This window comes from Orycteropus afer, unplaced genomic scaffold (assembly GCF_000298275.1).
Source record: "Orycteropus afer afer isolate SDZICR_OR568_19922 unplaced genomic scaffold, OryAfe1.0 scaffold00199, whole genome shotgun sequence".
In the NCBI taxonomy this organism is placed as follows: domain Eukaryota; kingdom Metazoa; phylum Chordata; class Mammalia; order Tubulidentata; family Orycteropodidae; genus Orycteropus; species Orycteropus afer.
The window spans coordinates 914724-932460 of NW_006921786.1; the positions used below are offsets into that span (position 1 = coordinate 914724).

Genomic DNA, 17737 nt, shown 5'->3' on the forward strand with positions numbered 1-17737 from the left:
AAAAAAAAAAAAGAACATAATGCTCAAGGCAGATCTTTATTTACTAGTTAAGCTAAACTCTTGGTTTTTAAGAAGTCTTCAGGGAATATTTTTGGTTTAAGATTTAAAGATTATCTCAGAGCAGTTGTTTCAAAGTTTCTCCCTCTATGGCTCTAGAAAGTCTAAAGTCCATGAGAATTTGAAATTCTCTTCTCTATTTCCCCCCTTTTGATCATGATTCTTCTTTGAAATCTTTGATCAAAATGTTCAGTAATGATAGCTGGGGAGCATCCAGGCCTTCTGGTCTCTTGGCAAAGGAGGCAGCTGTTCACTGAAACAATTAACCACACATTCTATTTACACCTCCTATTCCTGACTCTACTTCTTCCTCTGTCATATAGTGAATAGAGACCAATTGTTGTACCTTGGATGGCTGCTTACAAGTTTTAAGACCCCAGGCACAATGCAACAGACTAGGATATAGAACAGATCCACTAAATACATTATTAGGCCAATCAATTGGGGGTGTTCCAGGAAACTATGAACTTTCATGAACCTAAACCTCCAAACCAAGGAACCAAATCCCATGAGGTGCTTGGTTGTATATAAGCAGACTCAGCAGATACACTTTTTTTTTTTTTTGAGGGGTGTTAGGGGGCCATTGTTGTAACTGTATCACACAACTTTTGCCAATTCAACTTTTTATAGGTATACAACTTATTGATAGCAATTACAATAATCAGCTGTGCAACCCTACCCTTAATCAATACAATTCAAACAACAATCCTTTTTAACTTAGTAGAAATTTTATTGAGTGTGTTTATTTTTATAACGGAGTCCCTGGGTGGTGCACTCGGTAATGTGCTTAGCTGCTAATTGAAAAGTTGGACTTTGAGTTCACTCAGAGTTCCTTAAAAGCAAGGCCTGGTGATCTACTCCTGAAAAATCAGTCACTGAAAACCGTATGAGCACAATTCTACTCTCACACATGTGGGATCACCATGAGTTAGAATCTGCTAACTCATATTTTCATTATGACCATAAATCGAGAGCCAACTTACTCTCTGAAAAACAGCAGGACACGCTATACTGATCCGGCAATTTCTCACTGTTATCCTGCCATATTTCACATTTCCTTAGAAATACATCAACCATCTGCCTTACACTGGCCATGATTGATTATAACAGGAGAGTCTCAGGTCTATTTTTTTTCCTTTACTTACTGTTGAGTCAATTCTGACTCATGTGTGTCAGAGTAGAACTGCTATGATGTTTCAGAATTAAATGGCCAGACCTTTTTTCCTGGGTGCCCAGGGATGGGTTTGAACCATCAACCTTTAGGTTAGAAGCTGAGCACTTAACTTTTTGCACCACCCAGGGCCTCCTGGGGTTCTTTGACTACAGAAAATTCCTGATAGCCAAGGATGATCATATGTGATTGGATGATAAAGCTGAGGGACTCTGAGCCAGGCTCACAGGATGCTTGGGGGTGGATTTGCTTCCTGAGGATGTAACGAAACACTCTTTTTATTTTCAAAAGGGAAAATATGATGGAGTATAGGAAACCCTGGAGACAAAACTGCAGAACACAGCTGTTTTAGCCCCAGGGATAGCTAGACATTTTTCCCAATCGAGCCCCAGTGCCTTCTGGCTGGAAGGACCCCAAGGAGGTGACCAAGTCCAGCCTCCATCAGTTCCTGTTCAGATGTTTAAAATGTCCTAACCCAGACACTTGCCTCCACCTCCTCCAAGGCAACCTGGAGATCTGACTTTTCTTGTTCCACTTGCTTCTTGGTCTTTTCCACTTCCTGAAGATTCTTTCCAGTTTCTGCAATCTGCTCAGTTAAGTCAGAAATCTCTTCTGCAAAGGACAGGCTCAATTTAGGCTCCAGTTTACAGCACAGGCATTTGCCAGGCAATTTAGGGACAGGTGATTCATTCATTATATTTATACAGGAGAGAATGGAGTGAAAGCCATTCAGATGAGGTGTTGGCAAGATACCTGCTGTCTTGCCTGAACTATGCAGAGAAGGGAATGACAAGAAGAACACTTAAAGCCACACAAGTATTCAAAACAGTCATGGTGAGGACCATGGAAAACAATTGTGGAGAAAATGAATAGAATCATAGTCTTCTAGCACAAGAAGGGACTTTGGAAGGCATTGGGACTGATATTGTCAATCTGTAGGTCAGGATTGAAGTCCTAAGAGGTTGAGTGACACACCAAAGACACAAAGACACTTAGAGCCACAACCCCTGAAAGGTCCTGTTCTCAATGTGGCAGTGTGCTGAGCAATCATTGACACTCAGTTTTCCAAATGAGACCTGGCTGGTCTGCATTAATGTTTTACACTGAGAGAGTCTGGGCTAAGAGGTAAAGTGAGAAAATATGAGTCTGGGTGGGTAGGGATTTTTGGAGGCAGTGGGATGCAGAAGGCATTTGGTGGTGACTGTGGACAAATGGGAAAGGGAGCAGGAGAAGGGAAATCTCACACTTCTCTGGTCTGGAGAGCACTCACCTTGCAGATTTTTGTTCTCCCGCCTCAGGGTCTCTAGCTGATCTACCACCTCCTCGTAGGCATTCCTCATCTTGAAGATTTCAGTACTAAGGGACCTGGATTCTTTCTGAGCAGCTTCCAACTCAGCTTGACTTTCATCCAGCTTTTGCTTCCACTCTGCAAGGACCTGGGAGATGACAAAGGGAAGGTGGAAGCAGAAAGGGCCAGGGAAGTTGAGAGAGTCATAGTCAACAAGGGTTGTCATCATGCCAAGGTTTCATTCTTCCATCCTTGGAGACCAAAGAAGGAAGGCCCTTGTTTAGATCAGTGGCTCCAAACTGTGACATGCCTACATGTAACCTGTCATATTCTTAGAGATATTTCAATCTCAAAGGAACTTAAAAATAAGAGTCCATCTGGAGGATATGTTATAGAAATATAGAATCATCAAGGAGCCCTGATGGCTCAGTGGTTAAGAGCTTGGCTGCTAACCTAAATGTTAACAGTTTGAACCCACCAGTTGCTCCACAGGAGAAAGATGGCAGTCTGCTTCTGTGAGGATTACAGCCATGAAAACCCTATAGGGCAGTTCTACTCTGCCCTATGGGGTCACTGTGAGTTGGAATCAATGCAGTGGCAATGGATATAGAATCATCTACCAGTAAATAAGTTGCCATCAAGTCGACTTCAACTCATGGCAACCCCATGTGTGTCAGAGTAGAACTGTACTCCATTGGGTTTTCAATGGCTGTGCTATTTCTGAAGTAGGTTTCCCAGGCCTTTCTTCCAAGGTGCCTCTGGATGGACTGGAATGAACAACCTTGTGTTTAGCAACTGAACGTGGTAACTCTTTGTACCAGTCAAGGACTCTAGAAGCACCTGTACCAAAACAAAACAAACTCACTACTGATGGATCGATTCAACTTATAGCGACCCCTCCTTGGGTTTCTGAGGTGGTATCACTACGGAGGTAGATTGCCCAACCTTCCTTCTGGGTAGTGGCTGGTGGGTTTGAACCACCAGCCTTCTGGTTAGCAGTCAAATGCCTTAGGCACTATGCTAGGAACTGATGCTCTAAGGAAGAGGCTCCTAGAATATGTACACATTTCACACTCCCTGGTGGGAAAAGCTGTCACTTTTGTCACAGCCAGTAAGGCAGTTGGGGAAGGACCTTATCAAAATTCCTCTGCTTCTTGTCCAGGGTGGCACAAGCAGTGTTAGACCGCTCCAAGTCAAGCATTAGGTCATCCACTTCTCCCTGGAGCCTCTGCTTGGTTTTCTCCAAGGAGGCACACTTGGAGTTCACCGCCTCTGTGTTCTCCTCAGCTTCCTGGAGCCTCTGGGCCAGTTTTTTCCTAAAGAACCAGATATTTTTTTTTCAAAAGGGGAGCTACTTCAGAGAGTCTAGGGAAACTGTCAGATAGAATGTAAGTGAACAATCTATAAATAATTGGCATTTGATAAGATCTATAGTTTGGTGAATGGAGAGGACCTAAATATCATCTGAAGAATCCCAAAATGCTTGGTGGCAAAGCTGGTCACAAAGGAGCCACAAAGGGAACCAAGTGGAATGATAATTCCTCAGGGGCAGGTCAGAGATACCCTTTTAGGGTGGGGGACACTATCTGAATATCTTTCAAAAATACTAAGACCTGGAGATGAAGAGAGATTCTTTAAGATAGAAAGAATTCTCTGTCCCTTTGCTTGTACCCTTTCCTCCCATAACCTTGGAGTCCGTACTTGGCCTCCTCCAGCTCCTCTGTGCGCTGGATGGCATCTGTCTCGTATTTGGTCCTCCATTGGGCAACCTCACTGTTAGCCTTGGACAGTGATCTCTGCAGCTCGGCCTTGGATTCCTGCTCCTCTTCATATTGTTCACGCAGCAGGTCACAGTCATGACGTGAGGACTGCAGGGCATGGGCCAGGGCATTCTTGGCCTGTGAATCACAGTAGTAACAAAATATCAGAAGCATTTGACCATTTTTCAAGGTATGGTATTTTCATTTAAAGTGGTATTTCCCAAATCTGAATCATTCACATGCTACCTTCACAAATGCTCCCAGATTAGCTTATTGCTTATTTATACTTAGTATTTCCTTTAGGGTGACTCCTTTATTCTATTGAAATATATTAATTGAGAAAGTAAACTATTACATTACAGTAAATGGAAAACCATTAACATTTGCCCAAAACAGAAGACAAACATGAGAATAAATGCAACAGAAATAAAAAAAAATGTTATCACATTCTCCACTACCCATCTGTTAGTTGGTTGTACTCTGGTGGATTGCAGGTTGCTATGATGCTGAAAGCTATGCCACTGGTGTTTCAAATACCAGCAGGATCAGCCATGCTGGACAGGTTTCAGCAGAGCTGCCAGACTGACAGACAGACTAAAGGCCTGGCAATCAATTTACTTGGAAAATCATCCAATGAAAACCCTATGGGTCACAGAATATTGTCCAATATAATGCAGGAAATGAACCCTCTAGGCTGGAAAGACTCAATTATGCCAATGTTTGTGAAGATGACACAGGACTGGGCAATAATTGGTTCTATTATACATAAGATTGTCATGAGTTGGAGTTAATATATTGGCAACTAACAACAAGAACAAATCAACCTCCTGCACAGTACTGTTGCTTAGTGGGCTATGTGCATGAGGCCTACTCTATTTCTTTTCTTCAATGTATACTACTGTTATTATTTTTTTATGTTTTCTATTTGTTAAAAAGGGAGAGATCCAGTAGTGTAGTGCCTAAGGCATTTGACTGCTAACCAGAAGGCTGGCGGTTCAAACCCACCAGCCACTACCCGGAAGGAAGATTTGGCAATCTACCTCCATAGTGATACTGCCTCGGAAACCCAAGGAGGGGTCACTATGAGTTGGATCAGACTTGACAGCAGTGAGTTTATTTTATTTTTTATTTCTTGAAAAGGTAAATAAGTGCATGCTGAAGAGGTTTATATCTAAATCAAGACCTTTCCTTGATGTGATCAGAAGAATTAGAACAGAAGTAAATCTCACTATTTGATGCAAGGTATAGAATGCTATGACTGTGACTAATCTAAAAGCCTCTTCAGTGCCACTAATGGGCTGTGTCACCACCACATCAGGGTGCTGCTGTCTCCTGTTCCCAAGCAGGAGAGGTCATGCCCAGAAATTTCCTTCTCTCACCTGCACCTGGACAGAAGGACCATTTTGGGTCAATCTGATGGTCATAAGATACTTTCTTGTGCCACTGTCAAATAAAGAGTTATGTTGACCCAGTGCAGTAATTCATACATTTTCATCCTTGTAAACACGTAAATACATAGGAAGCCTATTTGAAGAAAACTGAGCTGTTATTGTCCCCACCAGAGGAAGTTTCTCTCCTGTAATGACCTTCTCAATACTTGTTCAGTTTCTGGTTCTCACTATCCCCACCCCACACAATCTGCCAAATACAATGTTGTTATGTGGCATCGAGTCAGACCCGACTCATAGCAACCCCTCCTTGGGTTTCCAATGCAGTATCACTATGACAGTAGATTGCCCCATCTTCCTTCTGAGGAGTATAATAGTCATACCTAATATAATAGAAAGATGGATGAGGAACAAATGTAGCCTTTGTTCTTTTCTAGCAGGGGTGGATAGAGCTTGGGTTGATTCCAAAAGATTGCCCTATACGTCATTCATGACAATCTCAGAATTACATTCATACCATGGTCCAAAAATGTTAAATGAGGAGATGAAATCTCACACCATCATGACCCATCCAGCCCAGGAAATGAATCATCCCTTTGTCCCTGCTGTATATGCTATCTGCCCATTAGTTACTGTTGTTAATCTCTTACAATGTCTAATTTATAAATTAAACTCATAGATATGTATGTATATATGACAAAACATAGTTTATATAGGGTTTGGTACTATCTGCAGTTTCAGGCATCTACTGGGTCTTGGAACGTATCCTCCGTGGATAAGGGGGATACCAGCACGGTACCAGCAGGGCTGGTGAACATGTTCCAGTGGAGCTTCTAGACTAAGATAGATGAGGTGGAAATGCCTGGCTATCTACTTCCAAAAATTGGCTGATAAAAACCTTATGGATAGATGACCACCAAAAAAGAAGAGCTGGAGCAGAGCATGTCCTTTGGGCCTGGGGCCCATGTACTGAGAACTCCCTAGATATAGGGGCAAATTGATGCCAAGATACATGGAGATCTCCAAGGAATGCTGGGCCCACACAGAAAGGGGACAAGAGCCTTTCTTCAAAGCCTTCCTCTAGAGGTGGCACCCTGAGTTAAGACTTCTAGCCTCCTAAACTGTGAGAGAATAAATTTCTGTTTGTTAAAGATAACAACAAGACAATGCAAACAAACAAACAGCCCTATGGATCACAATAGAATAATGTTTGATATAGTGCTGGAAGATGAGCCCCCTAGGTTGGAAGATGCTCAAATACATAGTGGCTGCAACCATGGACTCTAGCATACCAACAATTATGAAGATGACACAGGACCAGCCAAAGCTTCATTCTGTTGTGCACGGGTTCCCCATGGGTTGGCACCATCTTGATGGCAACCAACAATAACAACAGCTGATGCTGTCATTCCACAAAAGAGGTGGCCTTACCTTGGTTTCTTCTTCCAGTTGCCTCTTAAGCTCTTCCAGCTGCTGCGTGAGGGCCTGCTTGCCTTTGGTTAGCTGTGAAATCAGAGACTCTTTCTCTTCCACTTGGTGGGTCAGTTCCCCTAATAAGCAGATGTGTTCCAGTCAGTGCACTTAGTTCCTCTCTGCCTGGACCCCAGCCAATCACAGAGCCCCACCCATCCTCACCATTTTGGGTCTGCAGTCGTGCCTTCTGCATGTTCAGATCATGGATTAACTGTGTCTGTTGGTCATCCTTGGACTTGATTTCATTGAATTGGTCTTCTACAGTCCGGCACACTCTTTCCACATTACTCTTTAAAAAGATGTCAATATGTATAGGACAATATGAGTTCTTGATGCTCAATATGGAACTGAATGGTTTGTTAGTTTAGCTTATTACAAGGTAAAATAAAAATACAGGATACATAAACATTGGTTTAAGAAATCATAATCATTTCAGATTTGCTTTATTTTTACTTGTGATTGCTGCTTACTTGTCAATAGCTTGGAGCACCAGCTGTTGGTGGATAAGTATTTAATGATTTGTAAATCAACCTTTGAGATGATGCTACTCAAAGGAAACCTGTGATCTCCTCATAATGTAAGTAATACTGCTGCCATGTGAACATCAATGTCTGATTTATGTGTTTGCAAACAGTATATTCAAGTAAAAATGTTGAAATGTAATTTAATAATACAAAAGGCTCCCCTAGGTGGAAGTGGTGTGGCCACTAGGTGGTATGTGCTTCTGTGAAGGATGCTCAAAAACCTTGTATATGTTGTGGGCCTCTTCCCTTCTACCTCCACCCCATATAACATAAGATAAAATGTATTGAGCATCTACAGTTTCGTAAACTGGAAAGGGTGAGATGACAGAAAAAGGGACAGGATTATTTGATTCAATAGAAGTCCCCAGGGGATGTCAGGATACCTCTGAGAAGGTAACATATAAGCATGAATAAATTAATTCAAGGGTACTTGAAAAAGAAGTGGTGTCTCACAAGGAGAAAAATCAAAGGCTGCAACAAATTAAAAATAAATAAAGCAATATAAGATTCTTCTTTCACTGGATTTTAAAATTGAGAACTGAGAACATAAAAAAAATATTGTGGGTTCAGAGAGGCTGTGAGAATGGGTTCATCCCCGGGAAAGCACTTGGGTGAAGCTGGAGTTTCTTCTAACCCAGCCAACCCTGACACTGACCTGACTTGCTACAGGAGACAAAGAAAGAGGGAGAGAGGATACATATGACCATGACTTATTAATGGAAGGAAAAAAAAAAAAAGAATGAAAGAAAAGGGGAAAGGGCAGACAAATGGGGAACCAGAAAAGAAAAGGAGTCATCACCCTGAGTAAATAAGCTGTAGAAAAGGAGTGAGGAAGTCATGAAGAGAAAGCACAGGACAGTAAACTCAGACCCCAAACAAAATGCACCTTAAATTTCTGATTTACACCTGACATTCCTTTTTCACATGGACATTCAGGCCTGCAGGCCAGCCTTCTGCAGGAAGCCCACAGCCTAACATCTGAAGCCACTGCTTCTTCCAGCCCAGCTGAGCAGTCCCAAGTATAGCTCAGATGACAATGAGGGCAGCTCTCTTAAATCTGGGAGCTTAGTCTTTCTGTGAGGAAAGCTTTGCTTTGAAATTATATACAGAGGTAGGTTTACTATGAAGCTTGTAAAATTTTAGCTTCAGGGCCCCTCATTTTGGGAAGCCATAGAATATTCCAGGTATAGAATGGAACCCATCTCAATGAGAAGGCATTTCTCAGTAAGCATTTCTGGCAAATGGCCTAAAGAGGTCTCTGAAAAAAAGAGACCTATATCCCCAAGGCTCTAGTAATTTGTGACTTACTTCTCTCATTCAAAATAAATACTTTCATATGTAATTTTGTATACTTCACCTTAAAGAGTTTCTCCCCTCCCAAGTATTAAATGCTTCAAGCTCCACAAAACCTGTATCCACCCAAGGTTCATGTGCATATCTTCACATGGTCTCATGCCTCCAGTGACTAATTATGTGGTCTAAGAAGGTGGTGTGTGGGAAACTATCCCAGGAAAGCAGGCCTTTTGTGCAAACTATCCACAGGTTAAGTTCTAGAAAATGTAAAGTGGATGGGAAACTTTCTTTAAGACTCTGGAAAGAGGATGAGCTCTTGAGTGCTGGCAGATCATTAGATCAAGCTTGGTGTCCCTGGGTTGAGCAAATGGTTAATGCTGTCCACTGCTAACGAAAAGGTTGGAGCTTTGAGCCCACCCAAAGGCACCTTGGAAGACAGGCCTGGCAGTCTACTTCCAAAATATTAGCCATTGAAAATCCCACAGAGCACAGTTCTACTCACATGGGGTTGTCATGAGTCAGTTGGCAATCTGGTTTTTTAATAACTTGAGTGAATTTGGAGAATTAGGAGCAGGCATAAGTGGGGAAGAGAGTTTCAATTTAGAACATGCTGCAAGTTTGGGGGACATGAAGTTACACATGCTCACTGGGCAGGTGCAGATGGCTGCCTTGTGTGGGCCAAGAGCAGAAGGGTCAAGTACCTTAGACTTGGAGATGGTCTCAATGTTGCTGGCCATGTCATCAATCTCCATCTTCAGTTCACTCTTCTCCTTCTCCAGCTTCTGTTTGACACGCTGTAGGTTGTCTATCTGTTCCCCAAGCTCAGCCACAGTGTCCGCGTGCTTCTTTCTCAGGGTGGCTGCTGTAGCCTCATGTTGCAGGGTGGACTCTTCCAGGTCCCTGCGCATTTTCTGGAACTCAGCCTCCCGCTTCTTGTTCATCTCAATCTGGACTGAAGTAGCTCCACTGGCTTCTTCCAGCCGTTCACTGATCTCCTCCAGCTCCCTGGCCAGATCAGAGCGTTGCTTCTCAATCTTGGCTCTGAGTGTGTGTTCAGCTTCAATTTCTTCCTCCAGCTCTTCTGTGCGGGCCTGAAAGGGTCACATCACTGTTTCAGGAATGCTGGGAAGGGACATTTTGGGAAGGGTTGGGTGGTGAGAGGTGGGAACTGGAGAGCACAAAGCAAAGAGTACATCATAATATTAAAGCCACTGCTGGTTACCCTTGAGCTACCTCCTATTCATGGCCACCCATGTGCATCAGAGTAGAACTGTGCTCCACAGGGTTTTCAATGGCTGATTTTTCAGAAGTAGATCACCAGGCCTTTCTTCCAAGGCCCCTCTGGGTGGCCCCGAACCTCCAACCTTTTGGTTAACAGCCAAGCACATTAACCAATTGCATCAACCAGGGACTCATTGTGATAATGAAAACATTTGGAAACCACCTAGATGTCTATCAACAGAGGACTGGGCAAATCAACTGTGATGGAGCCATGCTCTGAAAGTCCACGAAGCAGTTAAATACCAATTTTTGTCTATCATGGAAAGCTCTGCAGAACACATTACAAATGAAAATAGCAAATAGGAGAATGATATAATATTTATGCTAAAACACAAAGGAACAAGAACAATACACACACACATACATATACACATACACACACACACACATATATATGTCTATGTGTGTGTGTGTGTGTGTATGTATATATATATATGGTATTTGACTGCTAATCAGGAGCCTGGTGGTCCAAACCCATCAGTCACTCCTCTGAAGGAAGACTGGGCAATCTACTTCCGTAGAGATACCGCCTTGGAAACCCAAGGAGGGGTCGCTATGAGTAAAAAATACTAGTTTTCAAAAAATAAAGGAATATTCTCTTCTGCTCCAATGGGAGAAAGAAAAGAAGAAGCTAAAGAGGCAAAAGGGAAAAGGACAAGAAGGGGTGCTAGCAAAGGGGTTTTCATGATTAGGAAAGGATTTGACACCTCTACCTGCAGTTCTTTAATCTTCTTTTGTAACTGCAAACTGTGAACTTGTTCGTCCTCAATTTTGCTTTGTAATTGACTGATTTCAAACTCTTTCCTGCAAAAAAAAACAATTTTTTTTTTTCCCCAAAGAACATTACATGCAAGCCTTTTAAGGGGTGGGGTGTTGCTTTAGGGCTCAAACACAAATTGAGAAACAGAAACAGCTACTTCTCCAGCCTCTCCTCCGCTCGCTGCTTGTCGTTTTCCAGGTCCGTGATGGATTCCCGGGACATGTTCAGATCGCCCTCCAGCTTCCTCTTCACTCTCTCCAGGTCCGCCCGCAATTTCCTCTCCTGCTCCAAGCAGCCCTCGAGCTGGGAAGACAAGGGCGGAAAGGTAGAGACCCTGCTGGGAAAATGAACTTGTCCTTTCCGGCCTGTGTGCCGATTCACATGGCCTGTGGCTTCCTTGGTACTGAAGGGTACTGGAGCCGAGTCTCTGCCCCAGGAAGAAGCGGGGCTTCCCCCAACCTCTCGTCTCTCCTCTCGTGCTCCAAAAGCGTAACCAGGAAGCTGGATGTCCCAGGGACCTCCTGGTGTACCTCTTTCAGCCCATTCCCATTGTACCTGTTCAGACCATGCCCCCTGTAGGAACATGGTGCCCATAGGTGCATACTCTTGCACAGACAGGAAAAACAGGGGTGTCGGTGGATGGCTGCTGCTACAGCTGTGCCTGTGACTAGAGAGGACACTAGCACTCCTTCCCCACTCTGTCAGCCAACCCTGGGGGATTAATGCAAGGGCTTCAGTGTGTGTGTATGTGTGTGTAGTGCATGTACTCACGTGGGTTGAGGGGAAAGGAGGATGGTGTATCAGTGCTAGGGTTCTCACCTTCCATGAGGGAGACCTGGGTTCGATTCTCAGCCAATGTACCTCACACACAGCCACTATCCCTGTCCGGCAGAGGAAACAGTGGAGGCTTGCCTGTTGCAACATTGCTGAACAGGTTTCAGCGGAGCTTTCAGACTAAGACTGACTAGGAAGAAAGGCCTGGCAATCTGCTTCTGAAAATCAGGCAATGAAAATCCTGAGGATCACAATGGTCTGATCTGCAACTGATCAAGCCAGTGGTGCAGGACTAAGAGGTGTTTCATTCCACTGTGCCTGGGTGGCCATGAATTGGGAGCCAACACAAGGGCAGCTAACAATGACAGCAACAAGGGGAGGGGCACGCCTCCTCTGGCTTCTGGAAAATTAAAGAGATCAGAAAAAGTTCTAGCTGCAGCAGCACATAAAACCTGAAAACTACAGACATGGCTCTTACCTCTAGAACAAAAATGGTTGGAGGATAATTTTCATGGCCACAAATGGTATTGATTTTTAATAATGTTAGAATAGGAATGGAGTTTTAGGAGACTGAATGACATACAGATGGATGCTCATAACGATGATGATAACAATGCCATCTAACATTCTACTGAACACATTTACATGCTGAGCGTTCTTTGGAGACTCTCTGAGGTAGAGCTACTGTAGTTCCATCTCACAGTATAGAAACTGAGCCTTTGCAGGGGTTACGTGGCTTGCTCAGTGTTTCAGACTGGCTCTCAAGTGGAGCTGAAATCTGAACTCAGGGATTCTGGGTCCAGAATCCAACCCCTGCATTCTACATGGACCCTCTCTTGTCTAGACACCTGCAAGTAATCAATGTTAAAACGTGATAGTAAAATATCCTCACGTCATCTGTTTGCTGTTCAAGCTTGACGTTGATTTTGATTAGGCCATTGACTTTATCTTCCTCAACCTGAAGATCGTCCAGCGTTTGCTGATGGGCTTCCTGAAGAGATTTCTTCTCTTTGGTCAATTTGGAAATGCTTTCTTCAAGAGCTGTCATTTCTTCAGAAAGATTCTTTACCTAGGAGAACATCAACACAATTAAGCTGGAAGCTTCCAACAAAGGTTACTGCTTCCTTTTCTTTCTTTTTTTTTTTTTTTTCCTTTTTTGCTATTGCTTCTTTACCTCCCCAACAGGTACTCAACTGTATTATTCTGGAGTTGGCAGCCTCTCAGTTCTCTCACAATGTAAAGGTCCTATCACAGTATCTGAACTCCTCTCACTGTTGTTGTTGTTGTTACGTGCTGTCGAGTCAGACCGACTCACAGCGACCTCTCCTTGGGTTTCCGCAGCAGTATCACTACGGAAGTAGATTGCCCAACCTTCCTTCCAAGGAGTGGCTGGTGGGTTTGAACCGCCAGCCTTCTGGTTAGCAGTCAAGTGCCTTAGACACTACACTACCAGAACTCCTAAAACCGAACTAACCACAAAGGGATTTGAACCCTTAATCTTCTGATCCGAAGTCAGACGCCTTATCCATTAGGCCATGTGGTCCTCCCTCACACTAGGATTATTCCTTTAGAAGGGGCACATGTCTTAGAAGGAAAGTTGCCTTTAAAAATGCAAATATGCTACTTCTGAAGGATAACATCAATCTGCATTCATTCATGATACATCCATGGGGATTTGTCCATTAGGTTGGCTGATCGAGGTTTAGAATGAGTCAGGAAGAGGGAAAGAGAAGCATGAGGTGCTGTGAAGAAAATCCACAATGGGGATCCCATGTTGTCAGGAAGTGAGATGCAGGTACCAAGTGTGGAACTTGAGTCTATTAAATTGAACCTTTCTCCATGTATAAAATTCTTCCAGAACAGATGTTGCTAACTCCTGACCCATGAATTGAATTTGACCCTAGACATCTTTTCTATTGTCCACATAGTTGTTTATAATTTTTGAGTAAGTTACTACCAACATTGAGAAATAATGAAATTTCATATAAAATTGGAATCTCTGGCTTCTTGCAGAAAATTGGAAGCTCTGACAACAGTTGGCTAGAGCTGGTTCGTGGTTGCAACCTGTGGACAGGGCACATTTTCTGCAGTCTCCACTCCTCCCTATCATCACTTTCCTGTATTGTCCACTTGCTTAGCCAACACTGAAGCTGGATATCAGCTGCCATATCATCTTCCACCCGGCTGACCTCATCTCTTACCTACCTCATGGGCAACCATTTTAATATAAACTGCATCATGTGTTTTTATGTATTTTTATGAAATGTTTATATTGTGTTGTGTGCACATTAATTTTAGTCTACATAAATAATATCATGCTATATATTTCATTTTCTTACTTTTTCCTTCCTCAACACTAAACCTCCAAAACCAAACCCACTGCCATTGGGTTGATTCCGACTCATAGTGACCCACATTGGGTTTCGAAGGAGGTAAATCTTTATGGAAGTGGATTCCCTTATCTTCCTTCTGCAGAGTAGCTGGTGAGTTTGAACCACCAGCCTTCTGGTGAGCAGTCAAATACCTTATGCACTGCACCACCAGAGCCTTTCATATCCATCTCTGTTGTTCTTATGCATGAGCTGGTTGTTGCCGCTGCTGCGTAGGACACCCTGGTGTGCAGCCACCACATTTTACTTATCTACTCCTCCAGGGGACCTTGGTATCACTTCCAACTATCCCTCACCCCAAGCAATGCTGCCACAGACATCCTCACACATGTCTCCTTAATGATTGTTGGAGTATTCCTTGGTATATACACCCAGGAGCAGAACCACTGGGGTCAGGGGTATGAGTATTTTTAATTTGGCTAAATAGTTCCAGATGGCTCTCCTGAGGGCTGCATCAGTCCACATCTCACCAGCAATGTGTGAGCGTTCCAGTACCATCACAACCCCGCCAATGTCCAACTTGCTGCTTTCTTCAGCACCTGCTTCCTCAACTTTCTGCCTGGCCCCTGCAGGCATTTTCCTTTGCTATTGCTGTGCTAGGGAGCTCTGGTGGTGTTGTGGGTAAAGCATTCGGCTGTTGACCAAAAGGCCATTAGTTCAAACCTAGCAGCTACTCCACGGGAAGCAGTCTGCTTCTATAAAGATTCACAGCCTTGGAAACCCTATGGGGCATCTCTACTCTGTCCTATAAGGTCACTGGGAGTTGGTATCACCTTGATGGCAGTGCAATGATGGACAAAGATGGATGTGTAGGAGTCCTTATTCTCAAGGATCTCTTGGCTTTGTGAGGAAGGTGTGGGGTAAGAAATTTGTGATATAATTTGGGAAACAGGAAGAGGGTTGAGAAGATGCTGCTGGGAAAAGAACAAGATAGGACAGAACTTGGTGGTGCCTAACTATCCTTCACCCCTAAGTGGTACAAATGGCGAATGCACTCAAGTTGTGTAACTAAAAGTTTGGAGGTTTGAGTCCACCTAGACATGCCTCAGAAGAAAGGCCTGGCCACTAACTGCAAAATATCAGCCACTGAAAATCCTGTGGAGCACAGCTCTACTCTGACACACATGGGCTCACCATGAACCAAAACTAAACCAACTTCACTGCCATAGAGTCATTTCCAACTTGTAGTGAACCCTTCTTGGGTTTCTGAGGTAGTATCTTTACAGAAGTAGATTGCTCAGTCTTCCTTCCAAGGAGTGGCTGGTGGGTTTGAACTGTCAGCCTTCTGGTTAGCAGTCAAGTGCCTTAGGCACTACTCTACCAGAGTCCCACCATGAGTTGGGGTCAACTTGACATCAATAGCTAACTATCCTTCTGCTCTGTCCCTGTATATCACTTCCAGGCAATGCTGGAGTTGATGGGGCTCCCATAGGAGGGAGAGTAAAAAGGGAATAAGGATTTTTCAAGGCACTGTGGAGATCCCCACCTTGTTTTCTGTGGCATGCTTCTCTTTTCCTACTTTAGTCAGGGTCAGCTCCAGGTCGTCAATGTCTTTTTTGAGAGAGGAGCATTTATCTTCTAGGTTCCTCTTCTTTGCAACTAGTTCAGAATTTATTTCTTCTTCTTCTTCCAGTCTCTCATTCAGTTCCTTGACTTTGGCTTCCAGCTGAATCTTGCTTTTGATGAGCCCCTCACACCGTTCTTCAGCATCCATCAGATTTTCAGTTTCCTGGGGAAAAAAAAAAAAAAAAACCAGATCAGTGTCATTTTCTTTCAGCCTTTAACAAACCCTAGAAGGAAAAGGCATTGCTCCTAAAGATTCATCATCTGGACCTAAGCCAAGGGATGGGGCACACACACACCCACACACACACACACACACACACACCCCTCATGCATATGCACATATACCAGCCATAGATTTTATTTTCTTTTTTAGCATTATGGACATCATTCACTTAAAAGAAATTCACATAAAATAATTCCAGACAAAGGTGTTCATGAAGTTCCAAGCCCGCTTTAAATCTTTTCCAATTTGCCAAATTTGGACGTTCAGCCATCTCACTCTCATCACAACCCCTGTTAGAAAATAACCCATCCACTCTGTGTTATCACTAGTTGCTGAATATTTTCACAATATTACTACATTTGGGCTTTCAACAGAAAAGTTCTGCCTCAGTCTCCTTAGCCCTGCCTTCTCAAGCCACCAACAGAAAATTCAAAACAGACAGGAACCAGTGACTGAATAAGTATATGCCCCACAACACTCTATTATGAGACTCTTAGACAGACCAGGATTAGCTGTTTCTATTCTTAAACTTAATTATGCTAGATCTTCCCATACTAGAGCACTCTAAGACCTGGATGGGAATTGAAGACTTATGGATGGAAAGAGACCAGTGAGAGAAAACACCTAGATTTGCTGTGAGTCAAACACTTTATAAGCATTACCTCATCTGATTCCTCCCAATAACCATATGAGGTCGATAATATTACCATGTCCATTTTACAGGTGAGAAAACGGAGGCACACAGTGGCTAAGTAACTTGCCCAGGGTCACATAGCTATCAAATGGAAGAGTAATGTCACTGACACCAGGTGTCAATCTATTGATCTGGTTCCAAAATTTGTTTGCTTATTATTCTTGGGAAAGTGCTGCTAATGATTATACTATGCCAACTGGAAAAATGCAAAAAGAAGCAGAAAATCACTGCACGTAAGAAAAAGGTATAAGGATTTGGGTACAAATTATAAGTGCCTGAACTCTGCAATAAGGCAAGTAGATAATTATCTGGCCAAAGTGCTGCACACTATATATTTGGGTTCAGTCTTCCTATTTTTTTTAAAATTTCCAAATGTTTACCTTTAAAGCATTTTTATTTAACTATAATCATATTATTGAGAATGTTTTGAGTTTTAAATATTTGTTATTTATATTATTTTTAAAACTCCTGATGTGCTTCTGACAGCTTTTTATTATGAGAGATACTTCACTCTCATACTCACAGCAAATAATGTCTAACACAAGTATAGAAAGCAAAGAGAAATCTGGGGAAGCAGAAATTCAAATTGCAGACATATTTTCTGCAGTGCACTATTCCCACTAAGGCAGAGCCAGCCCTCCAGTTATTGACAGGGTGGTGCTGCAATACTAAGAATAACCACTGGGTGGCAACACTGTCTCTTAAATAAACATCTAATGGCGGGCCTCAGTGTGGCTTTTTCTATCTTTTGAGTTTTGTGTTTCTCATTCTCAGGTAGAAGGTACTTACAGATTGGACCTGTAACTGGAGGTCATTCTTTTCCTGCAGCAGGGATACCATTTTCTCCTCTAGCTCCTTCCGGCGAGCCTCAGATCTGGCCAGTTCTTCCTTGGTCCTCTTGAAGTCCTCCTTCATGGTGGCTATCTCCTTCTCTGCCTCTGCACTCTTCAGCAGAGGCTTGATCTTGAAGAAGAGGTTCATCCAGGGCCAGTGCTTGACGTTCATGAAAGAGCGGATATTGTACTGGATGCAGAAGATGGAGTCCCTGCAAGTCCATTAGCGCTTGGATTAATGAACCAAAGCAAGACCTCATGT

At 43.1% G+C, this 17737-nt stretch overlaps 1 protein-coding gene and 1 non-coding gene across 2 annotated transcripts in view; both read right to left on the reverse strand.

Moving 5' to 3' along the window:
• Window positions 1-17737, reverse strand: part of MYH13 (myosin heavy chain 13) — a 67286-nt gene that overhangs the window by 10294 nt on the left and 39255 nt on the right. Inside the window, exons 20-31 of the mRNA XM_007948058.1 lie at window positions 17432-17687; window positions 15646-15888; window positions 12662-12838; window positions 11153-11298; window positions 10949-11039; window positions 9656-10045; window positions 7300-7426; window positions 7096-7214; window positions 4218-4414; window positions 3649-3832; window positions 2499-2664; window positions 1716-1840 (exon numbers count right to left, since the gene is read on the reverse strand). Coding sequence (XP_007946249.1) covers window positions 1716-1840; window positions 2499-2664; window positions 3649-3832; window positions 4218-4414; window positions 7096-7214; window positions 7300-7426; window positions 9656-10045; window positions 10949-11039; window positions 11153-11298; window positions 12662-12838; window positions 15646-15888; window positions 17432-17687 — 2221 coding nt within the window. The remainder of the gene's footprint in view (window positions 1-1715; window positions 1841-2498; window positions 2665-3648; window positions 3833-4217; window positions 4415-7095; window positions 7215-7299; window positions 7427-9655; window positions 10046-10948; window positions 11040-11152; window positions 11299-12661; window positions 12839-15645; window positions 15889-17431; window positions 17688-17737) is intronic.
• Window positions 13240-13312, reverse strand: TRNAR-UCG. The gene has a single exon. It is a non-coding gene; the product is annotated as a tRNA-Arg (tRNA).